Consider the following 20,266-nt stretch of genomic DNA (forward strand, 5'->3'; position numbering starts at 1 on the left):
TAGGTCTTCTGGCCCCAAATGTCTACTCTTACCATCAAAGAGATCCTGTGAGCCTTTACTTCAGAACCACTTTCATGTGCTAATCCCATTCTCAGAAAAGCAAACTCATCTATCTCAATTTTTATTCCACAACAATCCTGTGCCTATTCTCTCTCAAATATCCATGAACTCTTTTTAAAAATTCATTTATGTGCAATTAACCTTAGTTCCCTTAACATGCAAAAATACCTAATTCTATCCTGAGAACACTAAGCAACAGAGCCTGTGCGTCTCTTCTGTGAGCAAGTTCCAAAGACTCATTCCCCTGTGAGAAAACAAGCTTTTGACCATATAACCTTATAACAATTACAGCATGGAAACAGGCCATCTTGGCCCTTCTAGTCTGTACCGAATGCTTACTCTCATCTAGTCCCACCGACCTGCACTCAGCCCATAACCCTCCATTCCTTTCCTGTCCATATACCTATCCAATTTTAATTTAATTAACAATACCGAATCTGCCTCTACCACTTCTACTGGAAGCTCATTCCACACAGCTACCACTCTCTGAGTAAAGAAGTTCCCTCTCGTGTTAACCCTAAACTTTTTCCCCTTAACTCTCAACTCATGTCCTCTTGTTTGAATCTCCCCTACTCTCAATGGAAAAAGCCTATCCACGTCGACTCTCTCTATCCCCCTCATAATTTTAAATACCCCTATCAAGTCCCCCCTCAACCTTCTACACTCCAAAGAATAAAGACCTAACCTGTTCAACCTTTATCTGTAACTTAGGTGCTGAAACCCAGGTAACATTCTAGTTAACTCCAATTTGAATAGCTAACTTTTTTTATTTTGAAACTTCGTCTTTGGTTCCCAACAAGCAAAAGTGCAAATTTCTTGAAAGTAGAAACACAGCTGAATGGAGTTGCATCTCTAGATCCCCTCTATCTGCTCTACATGTCCAATCAGAATTTGACTTCTCTAAAGGCACCTTCTCACATATCCAGATTAAATTTCATCTGCCTTTACTTTGTTCTATTGTGCACTAATCTATGCTCTGTTAGATAGCAATGAAAATCATAGTGTCACAATTTAAAAATGAGATTGGATTTTTATTTTTTCTACCAGTGTGAATGACCTCACAATATTCTACATGATATTCCATCAACCAAGTCCTTGCCGCATTCTTTAATTTACCTATATATCCCAGCGGCCTTTCAAAAACATTCCCACCACTTAGCTTTAAGTGAAAACATCACCAATAGCCTGTCCTGGTCCAGCCTTGTTAATGTAAAATAGTATGCATGACAAGATTTTAACTCTATCTTGGTGCATGTGACAATACCAATACCTACACAGATATGTTAGCTTTGAATTCCTCATCTATATACACAAGTGGGACTCCAGTACATTTCACAAAATTAGTCAATGACAGAATAATGCCCCAAGTGCTGTTTAATAATCGATTCCTTGGTACATTACTGAAGGCCGTCCAGAAGTCCAAAAATGCTGGCTGGAAATTCAAAATTTTGATTTGTTGAAAACAAACTCAAACGATTCTGCATATGTCAGAAATCCAGAGTAAGTAATAAACACAAAATGCTGGAGGAACTCAGCAGGTCAGGCAGCATCTATGGAAATGAATAAACAGTCGACGTTTTGCACCCAGGCCCTTCTTCAGGACTCATAGAACATAGAATAGTACAGCATATTACAGGCCCTTCAGCCTATAATGTTGTGTCGACCCTTAAACTCTGCCTCCCATATAACCCCCCACCTTAATTTCCTCCATATACCTGTCTAGTAGTCTCTTAAATTTCACTAGTGTATCTGCCTGCACTACTGACTCAGGCAGTGCATTCCACGCACCAACCACTCTCTGAATTAAAATACTTTCCTCTAATATCCTCCTTGAACTTCCCTCCCCTTACCTTAAAGCCATGTCCTCTTGTACTGAGCAGTGGTACCCTGGGGAAGAGGCACTGGCTATGCACTGTCTATTCTGCTTAATAACTTGTACAGCTCTATCATGTCTCCTCTCATCCTCCTTCTCTCCAAAGAGTAAAACCCTAGTTCCCTTAATCTCTGATCATAATCCATACTCTCTAAACCAGGCAGCACCCTGGTAAATCTCCTCTGTACCCTTTCCAATGCTTTCACATCCTTCCTATAGTAAGGTGCCCAGAACTGGACACAGTACTCCAAGTATGGCCTAACCAGAGTTTTATAGAGCTACATCATTACATTGCGACTCTTAAACTCTATCCCTCGACTTATGAAAGCTAACACCCTATCTACCTGTGAGACAAATTTCAGGGATCTGTGGACATGTACCCAAAATCCCTCTGCTCCGCCACACTACCAAGTATCCTGCCATTTACTTTGTACACTGCTGTGGAGTTTGTCCTTCCAAAGTTTACCACCTCACACTTATCTGGGTTGAACTCCATCTGCCACTTCTCAGCCCACTTCTGCATCCTATCAATGTCTCTCTGCAATCTTCGACAATCCTCTACACTATCTACAACACCACCAACCTTTGTGTCATCTGCAAACTTGCCAACCAATCCTTCTACCCCCACATCCAGGTCGTTAATAAAAATCACGAAAAGTAGAGGTCCCAGAATAGATCCTTGTGGGACGCCACTAGTCACAACCCTCCAATCTGAACCCTCCCTCCACCACGACCCTCTGCGTTCTGCAGGCAAGTCAATTCTGAATCCACCTGGCCAAACCTCCCTGGATCCCATGCCTGCTGACTTTCTGTATAAGCCTACTGTGTGGATCCTTGTCAAATGCCTTACTAAAATCCATGTAGATCACATCCACTGGACTACCCTCATCTATATGGCTGGTCACCTTCTCAAAGAACTCTATCAGGCTTGTTAGACATGATCTGCCCTTCACAAAGCAATGCTGACTGTCCCTGATCAGACCATAATTCTCTAAATGCCCATAGATCCTACCTCTAAGAATCTTTTCCAACAACTTTCCCACCACAGACGTATGGCTCACTGGTCTATAATTACCTGGACTATCCCTACTACCTTTTTTGAACAAGGGGACAACATTTGCCTACTTCCAATGTTCTAGTACCATTCCCGTGGATAACAAGGACATAAAGATCCCAGCCAGAGGCTCAGCAATCTCTTCCCTCACCTCATGGAGCAGCCTGGAGAATATTTCGTCAGGCCCAGGGGACTTATCCGTCCTAATGTATTTTAACAGCTCCAAAACCTCCTCTCCCTTAATATCAACATGCTCCAGACATCAACCTCATGATTTTCCTTTTTACTTTGATTATGTCTTGCAAGGTACTGCTGTTGCAAATTTTCACCACATATCGTCAGTTCATTCTACGCCCTGTTATATGAGGTAAGCAATCATGGTCTTTTCATGACCGTGACTGTTCTTGGCAAATTTTCACCACATATCGTCGGTTCATTCTGTGCCCTGTTATATAAGGTAAGCAATCATGGTCTTTTCATGACCGTGACTGCTCTTTGCAAATATGAGTGACCCCAGCTATTATCAATACTCTGCCTGGTGTCAGTGGTCGCATAACCAGGACTTGAGATATTCACCACATGCTCCCATGGCTTCATGTGACCCTGATCGTGGGGTGCACAGAATGATTGCTAAGTAGATGCTACATCTTGCCCATGGGTCACCTGCATGCTAGCAGAGGGAAGAAGCACATTACACCTCCTTTGGTAGAGACATATCTCCAGTCTACCACCCCTTACCACATATGTCAATGCTTATACATCTGATTAAGATATAGAGTTAAGCAATTAATTAAAGGTTAACAAAAGTTACAAAAATAACTAAAAAGTTTAAATGACACATAACACGATTGTGGTCATGAAAAATCTGATGACAGGTGAGAGGAAGTTGTTCCTAAAACACCGAGTCTAGGTCTTCAGGCTCTTGGGGTGATGTGAAGAGAGAATGTTCTGGATGCTGAGCACTTTTATTGATGGCTACCACCTTCTTGAAGCACTGCCTCTTGAAGGTGTTCTCAAAGGCAGGAAGGATTGTGCCCAACCCTCTGCAACCCTCTTCAACCTCGCAGTCCTATGCATTGGAGGCTCCATACCAATCAGTTAGAATGCTCTCCACTGTATATCTGTAGAAGTTTGCAGAAATCATTGGAGACATAACAAATCTCCTCAAACCCCTAATGGAGCAGCCACTGGCAGACCATCTTTGTGATTGTAACCAAGTGTTGATTCCAGGATAGATTATGTAAAACAATAAGATCACAAAACATAGGAGCAGAATTAGGCTATTTGGCCCAATCAGACTGCTCTGCCATTCCATCATTATGTTTATTATCTCTCACAACCTCATTTTTATGTCTTCTCCCCATACCTTTGCTGATCAAGAATCTACCAACCTCCACTTTCAATATACCCAATGACAGCTTCCACAGTCATTGATTGCAGTGAGTTTCACAGATTTGCTAAAGAAAATCCTTACCTCCATTCTAAAGGGATATCTCCTTATTCATTGGTTGTGTCCTCTGGTCATAGACTCGCCCACTAGAAAAGAATCCTCTCCACGTCCACTCTATCTAAGCTTTTCAATATTCGATAGGTTGCAATAAGATCCCTGCTTATTCTTCTAAATTCCAGTAAGTACAGGCCCAGAGCCATCAAACATTCCTCACAAAGTAAGCTTTTCATTCCCAGGATCATTCTTGTGAATCTCCTCTGCACCCTCTCCAACGCCAACACATTGTTTCTTAGATAAGGGTCCCAAAACTACAAGTTCAATCTGACCAATGACTTATAAAGCATCAGCATTATATCTTTGCATTTACATTCCAGTCCTCTCAAAATGAATGCCAACATTGCATCTGTCTTCCTTACCACAGACTCAACCTGCAAGTTAACTTTTAGACAATCCTGCATAAGGACTCCCAAGAACCTTTGGACTTTCCACAAATTTTTACTATATTTGGCTACCCTTGTCAGCCACTGTTAACTCATTCTGCTTTTGGAATACTTCATCATTGATATGTATCTAACCTGCATCTTCCAAACTGCCCTCAGAAACTCCAGCTATTGCTGTTCTGTCACTATTCCTGCTGGCATCCTCTTCGAATCAACCTTAGCCAGCTCCTCTCTCATGCCTCAGTATTTCCCTTTACTCTACAAGATACATCTGAATTTGTCTTCCCTTAAGCTCCTTAATCAAATCTGGTTCCTTACCAACACTCAGAATTGCCTTTTCCCTTGTCTTTGAGATGTTGATGGCCAGGCACTTGAAATTGCTCACAGCCATTCCACTGCTGACCCCTCAATGAATTCTATGAACTTCCCCTTCCTGAAGTGCACAATCAATTCCTTGGTCTTACTTGATGGCCATTGAGACACAACTGAACTAGTGAACGTATCTCTCTATACGTCTCCTTGTCTCCACCGATATTCTGCCAACAACAATTTACGGATGGAACTTGAGCTGTGTCTTTGCACACAGTCGTAAATGTAGAGTGAGGAGAGGAGTGCACTAAGCATTCATTCTTGAAATGTGTGTAACCCAGGTTAATTAAACCCAAAATTATAATATTAGAAAGTTCTACCTGCGGAGGGATGGAAATGAAGTTTACCAATTTTAAAAAAGAATTTGAAAAAAAACGCTATGCGAGGGCAGGACGGGCTGGACACAGGACAGACAAGGAGAGAACCGCAGCAATGATTAGAAGCTGAAGACATGAGCTGTAAAGAATGGAATTAGTAGACATAGACATAGACATAGAATAGTACAGCACATTACAGGCCCTTCGGCACACAATGTTGTGCCGATCCTCAAACCCTGCCTCCCATATAACCCCCCACCTTAAATTCCTCCATATACCTGTCTAGTAGTCTCTTAAACTTCACTAGTGTTTCTGCCTCCACCACTGACTCAGGCAGTGCATTCCACGCACCAACCACTCTCTGAGTGAAAAACCTTCCTCTAATATCCCCCTTGAACTTCTCTCCCTTTACCTTAAAGCCATGTCCTATTGTACTGAGCAGTGGTGCCCTGGGGAAGAGGCGCTGGCTGTCCACTCTGTCTATTCCTCTTAATATCTTGTACACCTCTATCATGTCTCCTCTCATCCTCCTTCTCTCCAGAGAGTAATAAAGCCCTAGCTCCCTTAATCTCTGATCATAATCCATACTCTCTAAACCAGGCAGCATCCTGGTAAATCTCCTCTGTACCCTTTTCAATGCTTCCACATCCTTCCTATAGTGAGGCGACCAGAACTGGATACAGTACTCCAAGTGCCGTCTAACCAGAGTTTTATAGAGCTGCATCATTACCTCACGACTCTTAAACTCTATCCCTCGACTTATGAAAGCTAACACCCCATAACCTTTCTTAATTAGCCTATCTACCTGTGAGGCAACTTTCAGGGATCTATGGACATGTACCCCCAGATCCCTGTGCTCCTCCACACTACCAAATATCCTGTCATTTACTTTGTACCCTGCCTTGGAGATTTTCCTTCCAAAGTGTACCACCTCACACTTCTCTGGGTTGAACTCCATCCGCCACTTCTCAGCCCACTTCTGCATCCTATCAATGTCTCTCTGTGATCTTCGATAATCCTCTACTCTATCCACAACAAACTTCCCAACCCATCCTTCTACCCCCCACATCCAGGTTGTTAATAAAAATCACGAAAAGTAGAGGTCCCAGAACTGATCCTTGTGGGACACCACTAGTCACAACCCTCCAGTCTGTATTTACTCCCTCCATCACAACCCTCTGCTTTCTGCAGGCAAGCCAATTCTGAATCCACCTGGCCAAACTTCCCTAGATCCCATGCTTCTAATTTTTTGAATAAGCCTAGGTTTAGGTTAGTTGGTCACTGTAAATTGTCCTGTGATTAGTTTAGGATTAATTGGGTTGTGGGGTTGCTGGGGCTGCGTAGCTCGAAGGGTCAGAAGGGCCAACTCCACACAGTATCGGTAAATAAAATAAATAAAAGAAATGATAGGATACATAGGAAATTATATGTTCTAGTATGGATGAAGCAGTGGCTGATTGGCAGGAAGCAAAGAGTGGGAATGAAGGGAGCCCTTTCTGGCTGGCTGCAGTGACTAGTGGTGTTCCACAAGGGTCTGTGTTGGGACAGACCTTTTAATGTTATGTCATTGATTTGGACGATGGAACTGATGGCATTATTGCAAAGTTTGCAGGTGAAATGAAGATATGTGGAGGGGCAGATAGGTTTCAGAAAGTAGAGATGCTACAGAAGGACTGAGAGAGATTAGGAGAATGGGCAAAGAAATGGCAGATAGAATACCATGTTGGGAAGTGCACTTTGGTAGAAGAAATCAAAGCATTGATGATTTTCGAAATGGAGAAAACATACAAAAAAAATTAGGTGTAAAGGGATATGGATGTGATTGTGCAGGATTCCTTAATTTGCAGGTTGAGTCTGTGGTGAGGAAGACAGATGCAATGTTATCATTCATTTCAAGAAGACTAGAATATAAAAGCAAGGATGTAACATTGAAACTTTATAAAGTACTGGTGAGGCTTCACTTGGAGTATTGTGAAGCAGATTTGGGCCCCTTTTCTTAGAAAGGATGTGCTGAAACTGGAGGGGGTTCATGAAAATGTTTCCACGATTGAATGTCTTGTCATATGAGGAGCTTGATGGCTCAGGGCCTGTATTCACCACAATTCAGAAGAATGTGTGGTGACTTCACTGAAACCTGTTAAATGGTGAAAGGCCTTGTTAGAGTGGATGTGTAGAAGATGTTGCCCATGGTGGGAGAGTCTAAGACCAGAAGACATAGCCTCAGAATAAAGGAGCATCCTTTTAAAATGAGATGATGGGAAATTGCTTGAGCAGAGAGCGGTGAATCTGTGGAATTCTTTTTTTTTGCCACAGGAGGCCAAGTCATAATGTATATCTAAGGCAGAGGTTGACAAATTTTTGATTGGCCAATGCATGAAGGCAGGAGATTGAGAAAAACTGGATCAGTCATGATGAAATGGCAGAGCAGGAATGATGGACCTAATGACCTAATTCTGCTGTGATGTCTTACGGTCCTATATCCACTTATCCAAGTTAATAATGACAAGAAATACAACACTCTTAGTAGTGTAGATGGGCATACTGATTTTGAAAATTATGTAATAGTCTGCTGTGGGGTGGGAACCGTACTGAAGAGACGGAGGAAGGGGCAGTTGGCTCACAAATAGAGAAAGCTTCTAGGCAGTGTGAGGGAGGATAGGCAGGTGATAGAGAAAGATGCACTCAGACTGATGGTTTGAAATATATCTATTTGAATGCAAGAAGCATCATGAACAAAGTGGATGAGCTTAGAGCATATATCAATACTTGGAGATATGAAGTTGTGGCCATGACAGAGATTTGGATGGCTCAGAGGTAGGAAAGGCTACTAGAGTGGCAGGCTTTAGATGTTTCTGAAAGAACTAGGAGGGAGGCAAAACAGATAGGGGCATGGCGCTGCTGATCAGAGATAGTGTCATGGCTCCAGAAAAGGAGCCAGTTATGGGGGATTGTCTACTGAGTCTGTGGGTGGAAGTTAGAAACAGGAAGGGGTCAATAACTCCACTGGGTGTTTTTTAAAGACCACCCAATATTAACAGGGACATCGAGGAGCAGATAGGGAGATAGATTCTGGAATGGTCCAATAATAACAGGGTTGTTGCGATGGGAGATTTGATTTTCCCAACATTGATTAGCATCTCCCTAGAGCAAGGGATTTGGATGTGTGTGGAGTTTGTTAGGTGTGTTCAGGAAGGTTTCCTGACACAATATATAAATAAGCTTACAAGAGGAGAGACTGTACTTGATCTGGTACAGGTGTCAGTTCTCTCAGTGGGAGAGCATTTTGAAGATAGAATTGTGATCACTATCTCCTTTAACATAGCATTGGAGAGGGATTGGAGCTGGCAGTTAGGAAAATGTTTAATTATACTAAGGGGAAATATGAAGCTATCAGGCAGGAACTTGGAAGCATAAATAGGGAACAGATGTTCTCAGGGAAATGTACAGCAGAAATATGGCAAATGTTCAGGGGATATTTGTGTGGCATTCTGCACAGGTATGTTCCAATGAGATAGGGAAAGGATGGTAGGGTACAGGAACCAAGGTGTACAAAGGCTGTAGAAAATCTAGTCAAGAAGCAAAGAAAGATTACAAAAGGTTCAACAAACTAGATACTGATAGAGATACTAGAAAATTATAAGGCTAGCAGGAAGAAGCTTAAGAATGAAATTAGGAGAGCCAGAAAGGGCCATGAGAACAGACAGATAGACTTACTTTATTGATCCCAAGGGAAATTGGGTAAAAAAGTCCTGGCGAGCAGGATTAAGGAAAATGCCAAGGTATTCTACAAGTATGTGAAGAGCAAGAGGATAAGATGTGAGAGAATAGGACCAATTAATTGTGACAATGGAAAAATGTGCATGGAACTGGAGGCAGGTTGCAGAGGTACTTAGTGAATACTTAGCTTTAGAATTCACTACAGAAAAGGACCTTGGAGACTTACAGCAGACTGAGAAGCTTGAGCATATAGAGATTAAGAAAGAGGATTAAGGAAGAGATTAAGAAAGTTTGTCGGTTTGACATCAGTGGTGGGTAAATTAATGGAAAGTATTCTTAGAGATAGTATTAATAATTATCTGGATAGACAGGATCTGATTAGGAGTAGCCAGCATGGATTTGTGCGTGGAACATCATGTTTGACAAACCTTATTGAATTTTCTGAAGAAGTTACGAGGAATGTTGATGAGGGTAAGGCAGTGGATGTAGTCTATATGTTGTCAAAGTCTTTGACAAAGTTCCACATGGAAGGTTAGTTAAGAAGGTTCAGTCGTTAGGTATTAATGCTGGAGTAATAAAATGGATTCAACAGTGGCTAAATGGGAGATGCCAGAGAGTAGTGGTGGATAATTGTTTATCGGGATGGAGGCCGGTGACTAGCGGGGTGCCTCAGGGATTTGTTTTGGGCCCAATGTTGTTTGTAATATACATAAATGATTTGGATGATGGGGTGGTAAATTGGATTAGTAAGTATGCCGATGATACTAAGGTAGGAGGTGTTGTGGATAATGAAGTAGGGTTTCAAAGCTTGCAGAGAGATTTAGGCCAGTTAGAAGAATGGGCTGAACGTTGGCAGATGGAGTTTAATGCTGAGAAGTGTGAGGTTCTACATTTTGGCAGGAATAATCCAAATCGAACATACAGGGTAAATGGTAAGGCATTGAGGAATGTAGAGGAACAGAGAGATCTGGGAATAACAGTGCATAGTTCCCTGAAGGTGGAGTCTCATGTAGATAGGGTGGTGAAGAAGGCTTTTGGAACGCTGGTCTTTATAAATCAGAGCATTGAGTACAGAAGTTGGGATGTAATGTTAAAATTGTACAAGGCATTGGTAAGGCCAAATTTAGAATATTGTGTGCAGTTCTGGTCACCGAATTATAGGAAAGATATCAATAAATTAGAGAGAGTGCAGAGACGATTTACTAGGATGTTACCTGGGTTTCAGCACTTAAGTTACAGAGAAAGGTTGAACAAGTTAGGTCTCTATTCATTGGAGCGTAGAAGGTTGAGGGAGGATTTGATCGAGGTATTTAAAATTTTGAGAGGGATAGATAGAGTTGACGTGAATAGGCTGTTTCCATTGAGAGTAGGGGAGATTCAAACGAGAGGACATGATTTGAGAGTTAGGGGGCAGAAGTTTAAGGGAAACACGAGGGGGTATTTCTTTACTCAGAGAGTGATAGCTGTGTGGAATGAGCTTCCTGTAGAAGTAGTAGAGGCCAGTTCATTTGTGTCATTTAAGGTAAAATTGGATAGGTATATGGACAGGCAAGGAGTGGAGGGTTATGGGCTGAGTGTGGGTAGGTGGGACTAGGTGAGATTAAGAGTTCGGCACGGACTAGGAGGGCCGTGATGGCCTGTTTCCATGCTGTGATTGTTATATGGTTATAGTAAACTTGTCAATCTGAATCGCTGCATCTGGTACAGGAGGGGTTAACCAGGATACACACAGTACTAATGTCCCTCTGCTTCAGCACCCTATCTCTGAGATCATCCATTTTATTCACCAGAGACTGCACATTTGCCAGCAAGACACACCTCCTTCTGTGCCATGCTATTTAAATGCATATCTAAATATCCATCACCCTGTCCTTACAATGTTACCACAACAAAACTCTCCATCAAATTAATAAGACATGGTTTCCTCTGCTAAAGGCTGTGCTGACAACTCCTGATCAGTCCCTCCCTTTCCAATTACATACAAATCCTGTTCTTAAGGATTATCTCCAGTCAACTGCCTACCATTCATATATGTTTACTAGCCTGTAGTTAGCTGGTGATCCCTTGTTCTTCTTAAATAAAGGAAGAAAATTAGCTACACTCTAGTCCTCTCGCAACTGAACTGTAACTAGAAAAGATTCAAATCCTCCAGATCTGCACCGAGCTAACTCCTCTCGAACAACCTATGATAAATCTCACCTGACCTAAGGATTTATCAACTCGTCATAGAATCAGAGTAAAAGGTCATTAAACCAAGTCGTGTTTACGCTGTTTATCCAATTTGTCCACATTTGGCCAATATCCTTCTAAACCTTCTTTAACCATCTACCTGTCCAAATGTCTGTTAAACATTGTAATTGTACTGAGTTCCACAGCTTCGTCTGGCAGTTCATTCCACATTCCCACCACCCTATGTGAAAAAGTTATCCCTCGGGTCCCCTTTAATTTGCTCCTTTCTCATCTTAAATCTATGTTTTCTAATCTTGTACTCCCTATCCTGGGAAAAAGACTGTGACAATTTACTTCACCTCCACCCCTCAGGAACTGCAAGTGTTTAAAGGTACATTTTATCATCAAAGTATGTAGCAGAATACAATCCTGAGGTTGGTCTTCACCAGATAACCATGAGATACAGAAAAACGATGGTTGTTGAGGCTCCACACCCACATGAAAAAGAAACAAAACTTGCAAACCCCCTAACACTCAATCACACAGAAACATAACAGATCACCCATTGGGACACAGCAGCTATAACATCAAACTTCTAACCCTCAAGCTCCTCCTGCACGAAAAAAAGCATCAATAATATCAAACATACACCTTCTTACCCAAAATAGTAACATACTACCCACCTGCCAATCCGCAACAAGAAAGAAAACTCAGAAAAACTGAATGAGATGAATATAAACTACAGTCCCCAGCGATAATCACATACGTCTCGTAATTTCGAAAATATCCTCTGTCAGCATTGAGGAGAGCCAACAGTTCAAACTCTGTCCTTCCATGGGGCCTTCACCTGCTGAGATGTGGCCTCCTGAGCTCTGGCCCGATGTGGCCTCAGCTGCCAACAATTCATGGAAAATAGCCCCAAGCCTATCCAGTGTTTCCTTATAACTTGTTTATAACTTCCAGTCCCAGTAACATCTGTGTGGAGCTTTCCCAGCTAAATTGACGCACATGAGAATGAAGATACTTGAATATATTCGAGGAGCTGTAGAGGAAGTGCAGTGTAGATTCATAATTTTAATTCCTGGGATGTCCGGACTGTGTTATGCAGAAAGTTTAGAGAGACTGGGCTTGTACACGCTGAAATTAAGGAGATTGAGAGGGGATCTGATTGCAACATATAGGATTATTAAAGGATTGGACAAGATAGAGGCAGGAAATATGTTCCAGATGCTGGGAGAGTCCAGTACCAGAGGGCATGGTTTAAGAATAAGGGGTAGGTCATTTAGGACAGAGTTAAGGAAAAACTTCTTCTCCCAGAGAGTTGTGGAGGTGTGGAATGCACTGCCTCGGAAGGTAGTGGAGGCCAATTCTCTGGATGCTTTCAAGAAGGAGCCAGATAGGTATCTTATGGATAGGGGAATCAAGGGATATGGGGACAAGGCAGGAACCGGGTATTGATAGTAGATGATCAACCATGATCTCAGAATGGCTGTGCAGGCTCGAAGGGCCAAATGGTCTACCTCTGCAGCTATTGTCTATTGTCTAAGTGTGCTAAATGCTTTCTTCATTACCTTGTCCACCTGTTGTACAGGGAGGCTTAGGGTGCAGGTTCATGGCTCCCTTTCAGAAACTACAGTAGTCTGCAGAGTCCTAACATTTACTGTGTGACATCTCTCACTTGATGGTGTTAAATAATAACTGCTATTCTTTGGTCTTCTTCCCAGTATATCTAACTGCTATTGTATTTTAGATAATCTTCTTCATCATCCACTACACCACCATTTTTGTCGTCATCCTTAAATTTAAAAACCACTGTCGTTAATATTGACGACAAGCAGTTAACCTGGCACACCAACTTCACAAGTGTTCAATCTGAATAGAACCCTTCACTACCACTTTCTGTCTCTTTTCACCAAGCCAATTTTATAATCAGTTGACTAGTGTATCTGGAATCACATGTGATCTGACCTTCCAGACTAGCCTACCATGCAGGACCTTATCAAAGGTCTCGTTAAAATCTATTAAGAAAGAGCCTGATGGTTGAGGGGTTTCGCCCCCGGTGGTGTGAGTCTAGAGCCTCCTGTACCTTTTTCCTGATGGCAGAAGCAAGAAGAGAGAATGGCCTGGATGGTGGAGCTCCTTGATGATGGATGTTGTTTTCCATGTAGATGTACTCAATAGTGGGAAGTGGCCCGCGGTGACTGGGCCATATCTACTTTGCTTGTTAGCTTTTCTGTTCAAGGGCATTGGTGTAGGCTGTGATGCAACCAGTCAATGTACTCTTCACCACACATCTATAGAAGTTTGTCAAGGATTTAGTTGGCATGCTGAATCTTCACAAACTTCAAAGAAAGTAGAGGCAATGCCGTGCTATCTTGATAATGGCACTTGTGTGTTGGGCCCAGCACATTTCCTCTGAAATAGTAACACAGAGGAGTGTAAACTTGCAGATCCTCTCCACCTCTGATCCCCTGATGAGGACTGGCTCATGGACCTCTGGTTTCCTCCTCCTGAAGTCAATAATCATCTCCTTGATCTTGCTGGTATTGAGTGACAGGTTGTTGTGACACCACTCAGCCAGATTTTCAGTCTCCCTCCTATATGCTGACTTGTCACTGTCTCTGATATGGCAACTACAGTGGTGTCATTGCAAACTTAATTATGATATTGGAGCTGTGTTTAGCCTCACTGTCTTAGGTGTAAAGCAAGCTGGGCAGGGGCTGAAACACACAGCCTTATGGTGCACTTGTGGTGAGGGAAATTGAAGAGTTGCTAATCCAAACTAACTGGGGTCTGCAATTGAGGAAATTGAGGATCCAGTTGCACGAGGAGGTATTGAGACCTAGGACTTGAAACATATTAATTAGCTGCCCTTCCAATGCTCTCAATAATTTTCCTATTATTGATGTTAGGCTAACTGGCCTATCATTCCCTGGAATGTTTTTGCTACCATTCTTAAATAAAGACAAACATTACTCCAGTCTTCTGGTACCTCACTTGCGAGTAAAAATGATGCAGGACACTTGTTAATACGTTTCTAGCTTCCCCACATAGTCTTAGGATACAGCTTATTGGGCTCAAGGGATTTATCACTTAATATGCTATAAAACATGCCAGCAGACAACTCCTTTCTATTGTATGTTCCAGTACATTACTATTCATAAGGGGTGACCTCATTGACCCTTTGAACCCTATGTCACCCCTTTCTAATGATTTGATTTCATATTTTACCATGGAGCAACACCGCCCCTCTGCATTCCTGCCTGTCCTTTCGATACAATGTATATCCTTGGACATTAATTAAGCTCCCAGCTATAATCTTTTTTCATCCTTGATTCGGTGATACCTAACACAGCATTCCTTCCAATCTGTAACTGTGTACAAGTTCATCTCCCTTATTCTGTATACTGTGCGCATTCAAATATAACACCTTCAGTCCTGTATTAATCCTTTTCAATTTTGTCCACCTTTTATGTTATCCTATTGACTGCAATTTTGCCCTTTCAACAGCCTCTCCTCACTGCCTCATGTTCAGCACTATCACTCTGGTTCACATTACCCTGCCAAATTGTAGTTTAAACCCTCCCAGGCAACTCTTGCCAACCTGTCTGCATAGATATTGAACCCCTACTGATTCAGGTGTAACCCGTCCCTTTTGTACAGGTAGAACCTTACCCAGGAGAGATATTAATGATACATAAATCTGAACTCCTGCCCCCTACACCAGTTCCTCAGCTACACATTCATCTGCCAAATCATCCCAATCCTACTGTCACCAGCACAGGCCACAAGGCAGTATCCAGAGATCACTACCCTGGAAGTGTTGTTTCTCAGCTGTCAAACTAGCTCTTTAAAACCACTCTTCAGGTCCCCCTCACCTTGTCTGCCTACGTGCATATTATAGCTAATATGCACCACAATTTCTGGCTGTTCACCCTTGCCCTTGAGAATACCATGGACCCGAAACAAGACATCCTTGATCCTGGCAGAAGAGAGGTAACATATTATCTGGCTGTCTCTATCAGGCACACAGAACCTCATCTTTGTTCCTTTGAGTAATAAATCTCCTATCAACACTGGAGTTACCTTCACCCTTGGTTCTTCTGAGCCATAGCACTAGACTCGGTGCCAGAGACCCAGTCACTGTGGCTCCCTCAACTGTCTATCTCCCATATCCTCCTCCTTGGTGAGCGCAAATGAGAAGTGTTCATTGAGGACCTTGCCCTTATCACCACACCCCATTCACAGATTAGCATTTGGTCCCCATGAATGGAGTGAAGCAATATGGGCAAGGTCCTGAATGAATGTTTCTCATTTGCATTGACCAAGAAGTATATGGTAGATCAAGAGTTCTTGCTGCTGATATACTTGATTCCATATCTGAGAATCATGGGATTTTCTCTAATCTCACACCAAAGATAGAACTAGTACTGCAGACTACACTGCAAATGTGGCCTAGGTAAAATTTTATATATCTGCAACATGACTACCTGACTTTTATAATCAATGTCCTGACTGATGAAGACAAGCATTCTCTGTGTACCAATGACTGTGTGGCCAACCACAGCTCTAATCTGCTAATTAAATTTGCTGATGACACTACACTGATTGGCCTAATCTCAAATAATAATGAGGCAGCCTACAGAGAAGAAGTCATCACCCTGACATGATAGTGTCAAGAAAACAACTTCTCCCTCAATACTGCAAAAACAAAGGAGCTGGTTGTGGATTACAGGAGGAACAGTGATGGACTAACCCTTACTGACATCAGTGGCTCAGCTTTGTACCTGCTGTGTGTAGAAAAAGATACAACAGTGCCTCTTTCACCTCAGATGGTTGAAGAGGTTTGGTATGGACACCCAAATCCTAAGAACTATCTACAGGGGCACAATTAAGAACATCCTGACTGGCTGCATCATTGTCCGCTATGGGAACTGTACTTCACTCAGTCGCAGGACTCTGCAGAGAGTGGTACGAACAGCCCAGAACGTCTGTAGATGTGGACTTCCCACTGTTGAGGACATTTACAGGGACAAGTATGTAAAAAGGGCCCAAGTCACCCTAATGACAAACTGTTCCAGCTGCTACGATTCAGGAAACGGTACCATAACATAAAAGCGAAGACCAACAGACTCCGGGACAACTTCTTCCACTTGGCCATCAGACTGATTAATTCTTGTTGATACAATTGCATTTCTATGTTATGTTGACTATCCTGTTGTACATACTATTTATTATAAATTACTATAAATATACATTGCACATTTCGATGGAGATGTAACAAAGATTTTTACTCTTCATGTATATGAAAGATGTAAGAAACAAAGTCAGTTCAATTCAATTCTAACCTATTCACTTTGTCACCGCTTTCTGGGAGCTCCTCAGATCCCTCTGTAAGCCAATGCTCATAGGGTCCTGTCAACTGTTGAATATTTTCCTCATGTATTTCACATCCAAAAATGCAACACCTTACATTTGTTTGGATTTCACTCCTTGTAATCCTATATTTATGGTGTATTTGTCTTTTGAATTGAATTGCATTTATTTTTTTTATACCAATGTGACAATCAATTCATCTCATCCTGAAGTATATTAACTTTCTCTATATTATCAATTTTGGTACCATCTAGATCAGGGTCAAAATACCACAGAAGGCAAGGATCCCTTTCGTGAGACATGCAAATTCCATGGTTTTTAGCCTTCCAGTCACCAGCACCATTCATTCATTCGATTTATTGATTTATTTAGAGATACAGTGCAGGACAGGCCTTTTTGATTAACTGAAATGTGCCACCCAGCAACACTAGCCTAATCACAGGACGATATACAATGACCAATTAACCTATTGATCAGTATGTCTTTGGACTGTGGGTGGAAATCCGAGCACCCGGAGGGAACCCATGCGCACACGGGAAAAACATACAATCTTTCATAGAGGATACTGGAATTGAACTCACAACTCTGATGTCTCAAGTTGCAACAGTGTTATGCCAACTGCTACCATGGCACCCAAAGCCACCTTCAAAGCTATACAGTATTTGCCACCAAGCTAATTTTGGCTTCAACAACATTGGGTTTTACTAGTCAGTCAGCTGTATGGGACTTGGTAAAAACATTGCTAACATCAAGATCAAATATTATACTCTCAACAAGATCAATTCTTAGTCCATATTAGATTCTTGCTGATTCATATTGAGTAAGAGTCATTGATGCAGTAGGAAAACAGGGCCTTCAACCCATAGAACTGCTCTCTGATACCTTTCAAAATGACTGCTGCTGAACTCATGATATATTTTCAATAATTTATTCCTCATCAATTACTTCTTCTATCCTGTTTGCCCTCTATGTGCTATTTGAGTAGTCTCAGGCCCCATATCTGCATGTAAAAAAGACTGAATAATGTTCAGAACATCTGCTATTTCCTTCTGTGTTTCTTTGAAGGTCTGGGATTTGTCCAACAGATAATGCAAAAAAAAATCAGAAATATCAACTTATCTTCATCATAATGTTTTGGATTTCCAAAATCCTGAAGTAAAAAAATCAATTTGAATATTAAACACTCGCCATTTCATAAACTAGTTATGTTTTTATGAATCAAGGTCAACTGTAGTCTATGAACCGAGGTCAACAATAGTCTATGAACCGAGGTCAATTGTAGTCTATCAACCAAGGTCAACCAAGGGGTCTGTGAACTGAGGTTAACTGTAGGCGATCAACTGAGGTCACTATATTCTAACTCTATCCCAGCATGAGCAACACTGGGCACATGATACAGAAAAATAAAGTCACAGATAATTCTCAAACTGCTTACCTGCAATGCATCGTTCCATTTTGCTCTGTTTTCCACTTCAAGCATATAACTGACAATTTGAAAGAACTTCTAGGTAAACAAAAAAGAAAATAAATTCTGTCATTCTTTCATTGCTCCCAATCTTCTTTCACAAATTACCTTATTTAATAATATTATTCAACATCTATGCTTTTGGAAGTGTCTGTAAGCAATGGTCAGTAATGTTTTAGGCTGGAAGATTTGTTGTTGTTCTATATTTTATCTCCAGTGTGATATCAGGTAGTAAGCTAGATGCTAAAACATACAATGTGCAACTCAATGTACTTCATATACAGTGAATGAGGTTGCAATGGATTCTAGAATCACTATTGCCAGGTATATTAAATGGCGATGAATTGTATCTGCAGTCAATATGAGTACAAAGAGAATATTTAGCTTTTATTTATTTGAACAAATAGTTTAAGTTATAATCTCTTTATCTTTGTAAGAAAGGGAGATTAAGGTAGGGCAAGTCCTTCTGATGATTTGAGGACATTCTAATACTGCCTAGTGCCATCTTATAAAAACATAGAAAACCTACAGCGCCATACAGGCCCTAACCCCACAAAGTTGTGCCGAACATGTCCCTACTTTAGAAATTACTAGGCTTAGCCTTGGCCCTCTATTTTTCTAAGCTCTATGTACCCATCCAAAGGTCTCTTAAAAGACCCTATCGTATCCACCCACACCACTGTTGCTGGCAGCCCATTCCACGCACTCACCATTCTCTCAGTAAAAAACTTACCACTGACATCTCCTCTGTACCTACTCCCCAGCATCTTAAACCTGTGTCCTCTTGTGGCAACCATTTCAGCCCTGGGAAAAAGCCTCTGACTATCCACATGATCAATGCCTCTCATCATCTTGTACACCTTTATCAGGCCACCTCTCATCCTCCGTCACTCCAAGGAGAAAAGGCCTGTTTTCATAAGGCATGCTCTAAAATCCAGGCAACATCCTTGTAAATCTCCTCTGCATCCTTTCTATGTTTTCCACATCCTTCCTGTAGTAAGACAACCTGATCAGCTTCAACATGGCTGATACCTTCAATGGTGATTATATTAAGGAAGTTTAAATATTTAGTTTTTTTCTCTCTGATGGAGAGAATGTGGCATTTAAAATAACACAGATCACAGAATTAGATCTTAGACTGGTGAAAGCAAACAAATATCTGATTTAAATCTGTAGATGTCATCTCCCAATGTTTGGAGTAAGTAATAAAATCTTATTTTTAATGTAACATATGATCTATTGATATATTCTTTTGCAGTTTCATGTCAACAACTTGGATGATGAAGTTTATGGTTTTGTCACCAAGTTTGCAAACAATACAAAAATAGGTGGAGGGGCATATAGTGTTAAGGAAGCAGAAAGGCTGCAGGAGAACTTAAATTTTATTTACACTTGTGCGCACGGGCTACACCGCAGCCTACGTCTGATTTTCACTTCTGCGTCGCTCTACATCGCAGCGAGCATGTGTTGGTGTGCGCCAAAACACTAGTTGGCGGTGGGGTTTCTATGTTGAGTTTCTTCATGACAGACATGGAAGAGGAAATACATTTCAAGCATTTTCGCATGTTGGCAAGTAGATTTGAAGATCTGGTTCATCTATTTTACATCGGTGTACAGACATGGCGGAGAAGAAGCAACCGGAAATGTGATGCGATCAGGCATACCAATCACAGTTGTTGCAGTCTGCGTCGTTGCGATGCGTGTGTTACTTTTTTGAGGTGGTACACATCACCCTACAGCATAGGGTATGTGGTACCTACGGCGTAGATGTGATGCACAAGTATAAATCAGCCTTTAGACAGATTAGGAGAATGGGCAAACAAGTGGCAGATGGAATACAGTGTCAGCAAGTATATGGTCATGCGTTTTGTTAGAAGGAATAAAAGTATAGACTATTTTCTAAATGGGAAGAAAATACAAAAATCCAAGATGCAAAGGGATTTGCAAGTTCTTGTGCATGATTCCCGGAATGTTGA

At 41.6% G+C, this 20,266-nt stretch overlaps 1 protein-coding gene across 1 annotated transcript in view; it reads right to left on the minus strand.

Annotated features, from left to right (window-relative positions):
* LOC132383377 (adhesion G protein-coupled receptor B2-like) overlaps nucleotides 1-20,266 on the minus strand; it is a 1,046,509-nt gene that overhangs the window by 647,347 nt on the left and 378,896 nt on the right. The window contains exon 10 of the mRNA XM_059954264.1: nucleotides 18,261-18,329. Within this exon, the coding sequence (XP_059810247.1) occupies nucleotides 18,261-18,329 (69 nt within the window). The remainder of the gene's footprint in view (nucleotides 1-18,260; nucleotides 18,330-20,266) is intronic.

The sequence above is a fragment of the Hypanus sabinus genome, chromosome 30 (genome assembly GCF_030144855.1).
Source record: "Hypanus sabinus isolate sHypSab1 chromosome 30, sHypSab1.hap1, whole genome shotgun sequence".
NCBI lineage: Eukaryota > Metazoa > Chordata > Chondrichthyes > Myliobatiformes > Dasyatidae > Hypanus > Hypanus sabinus.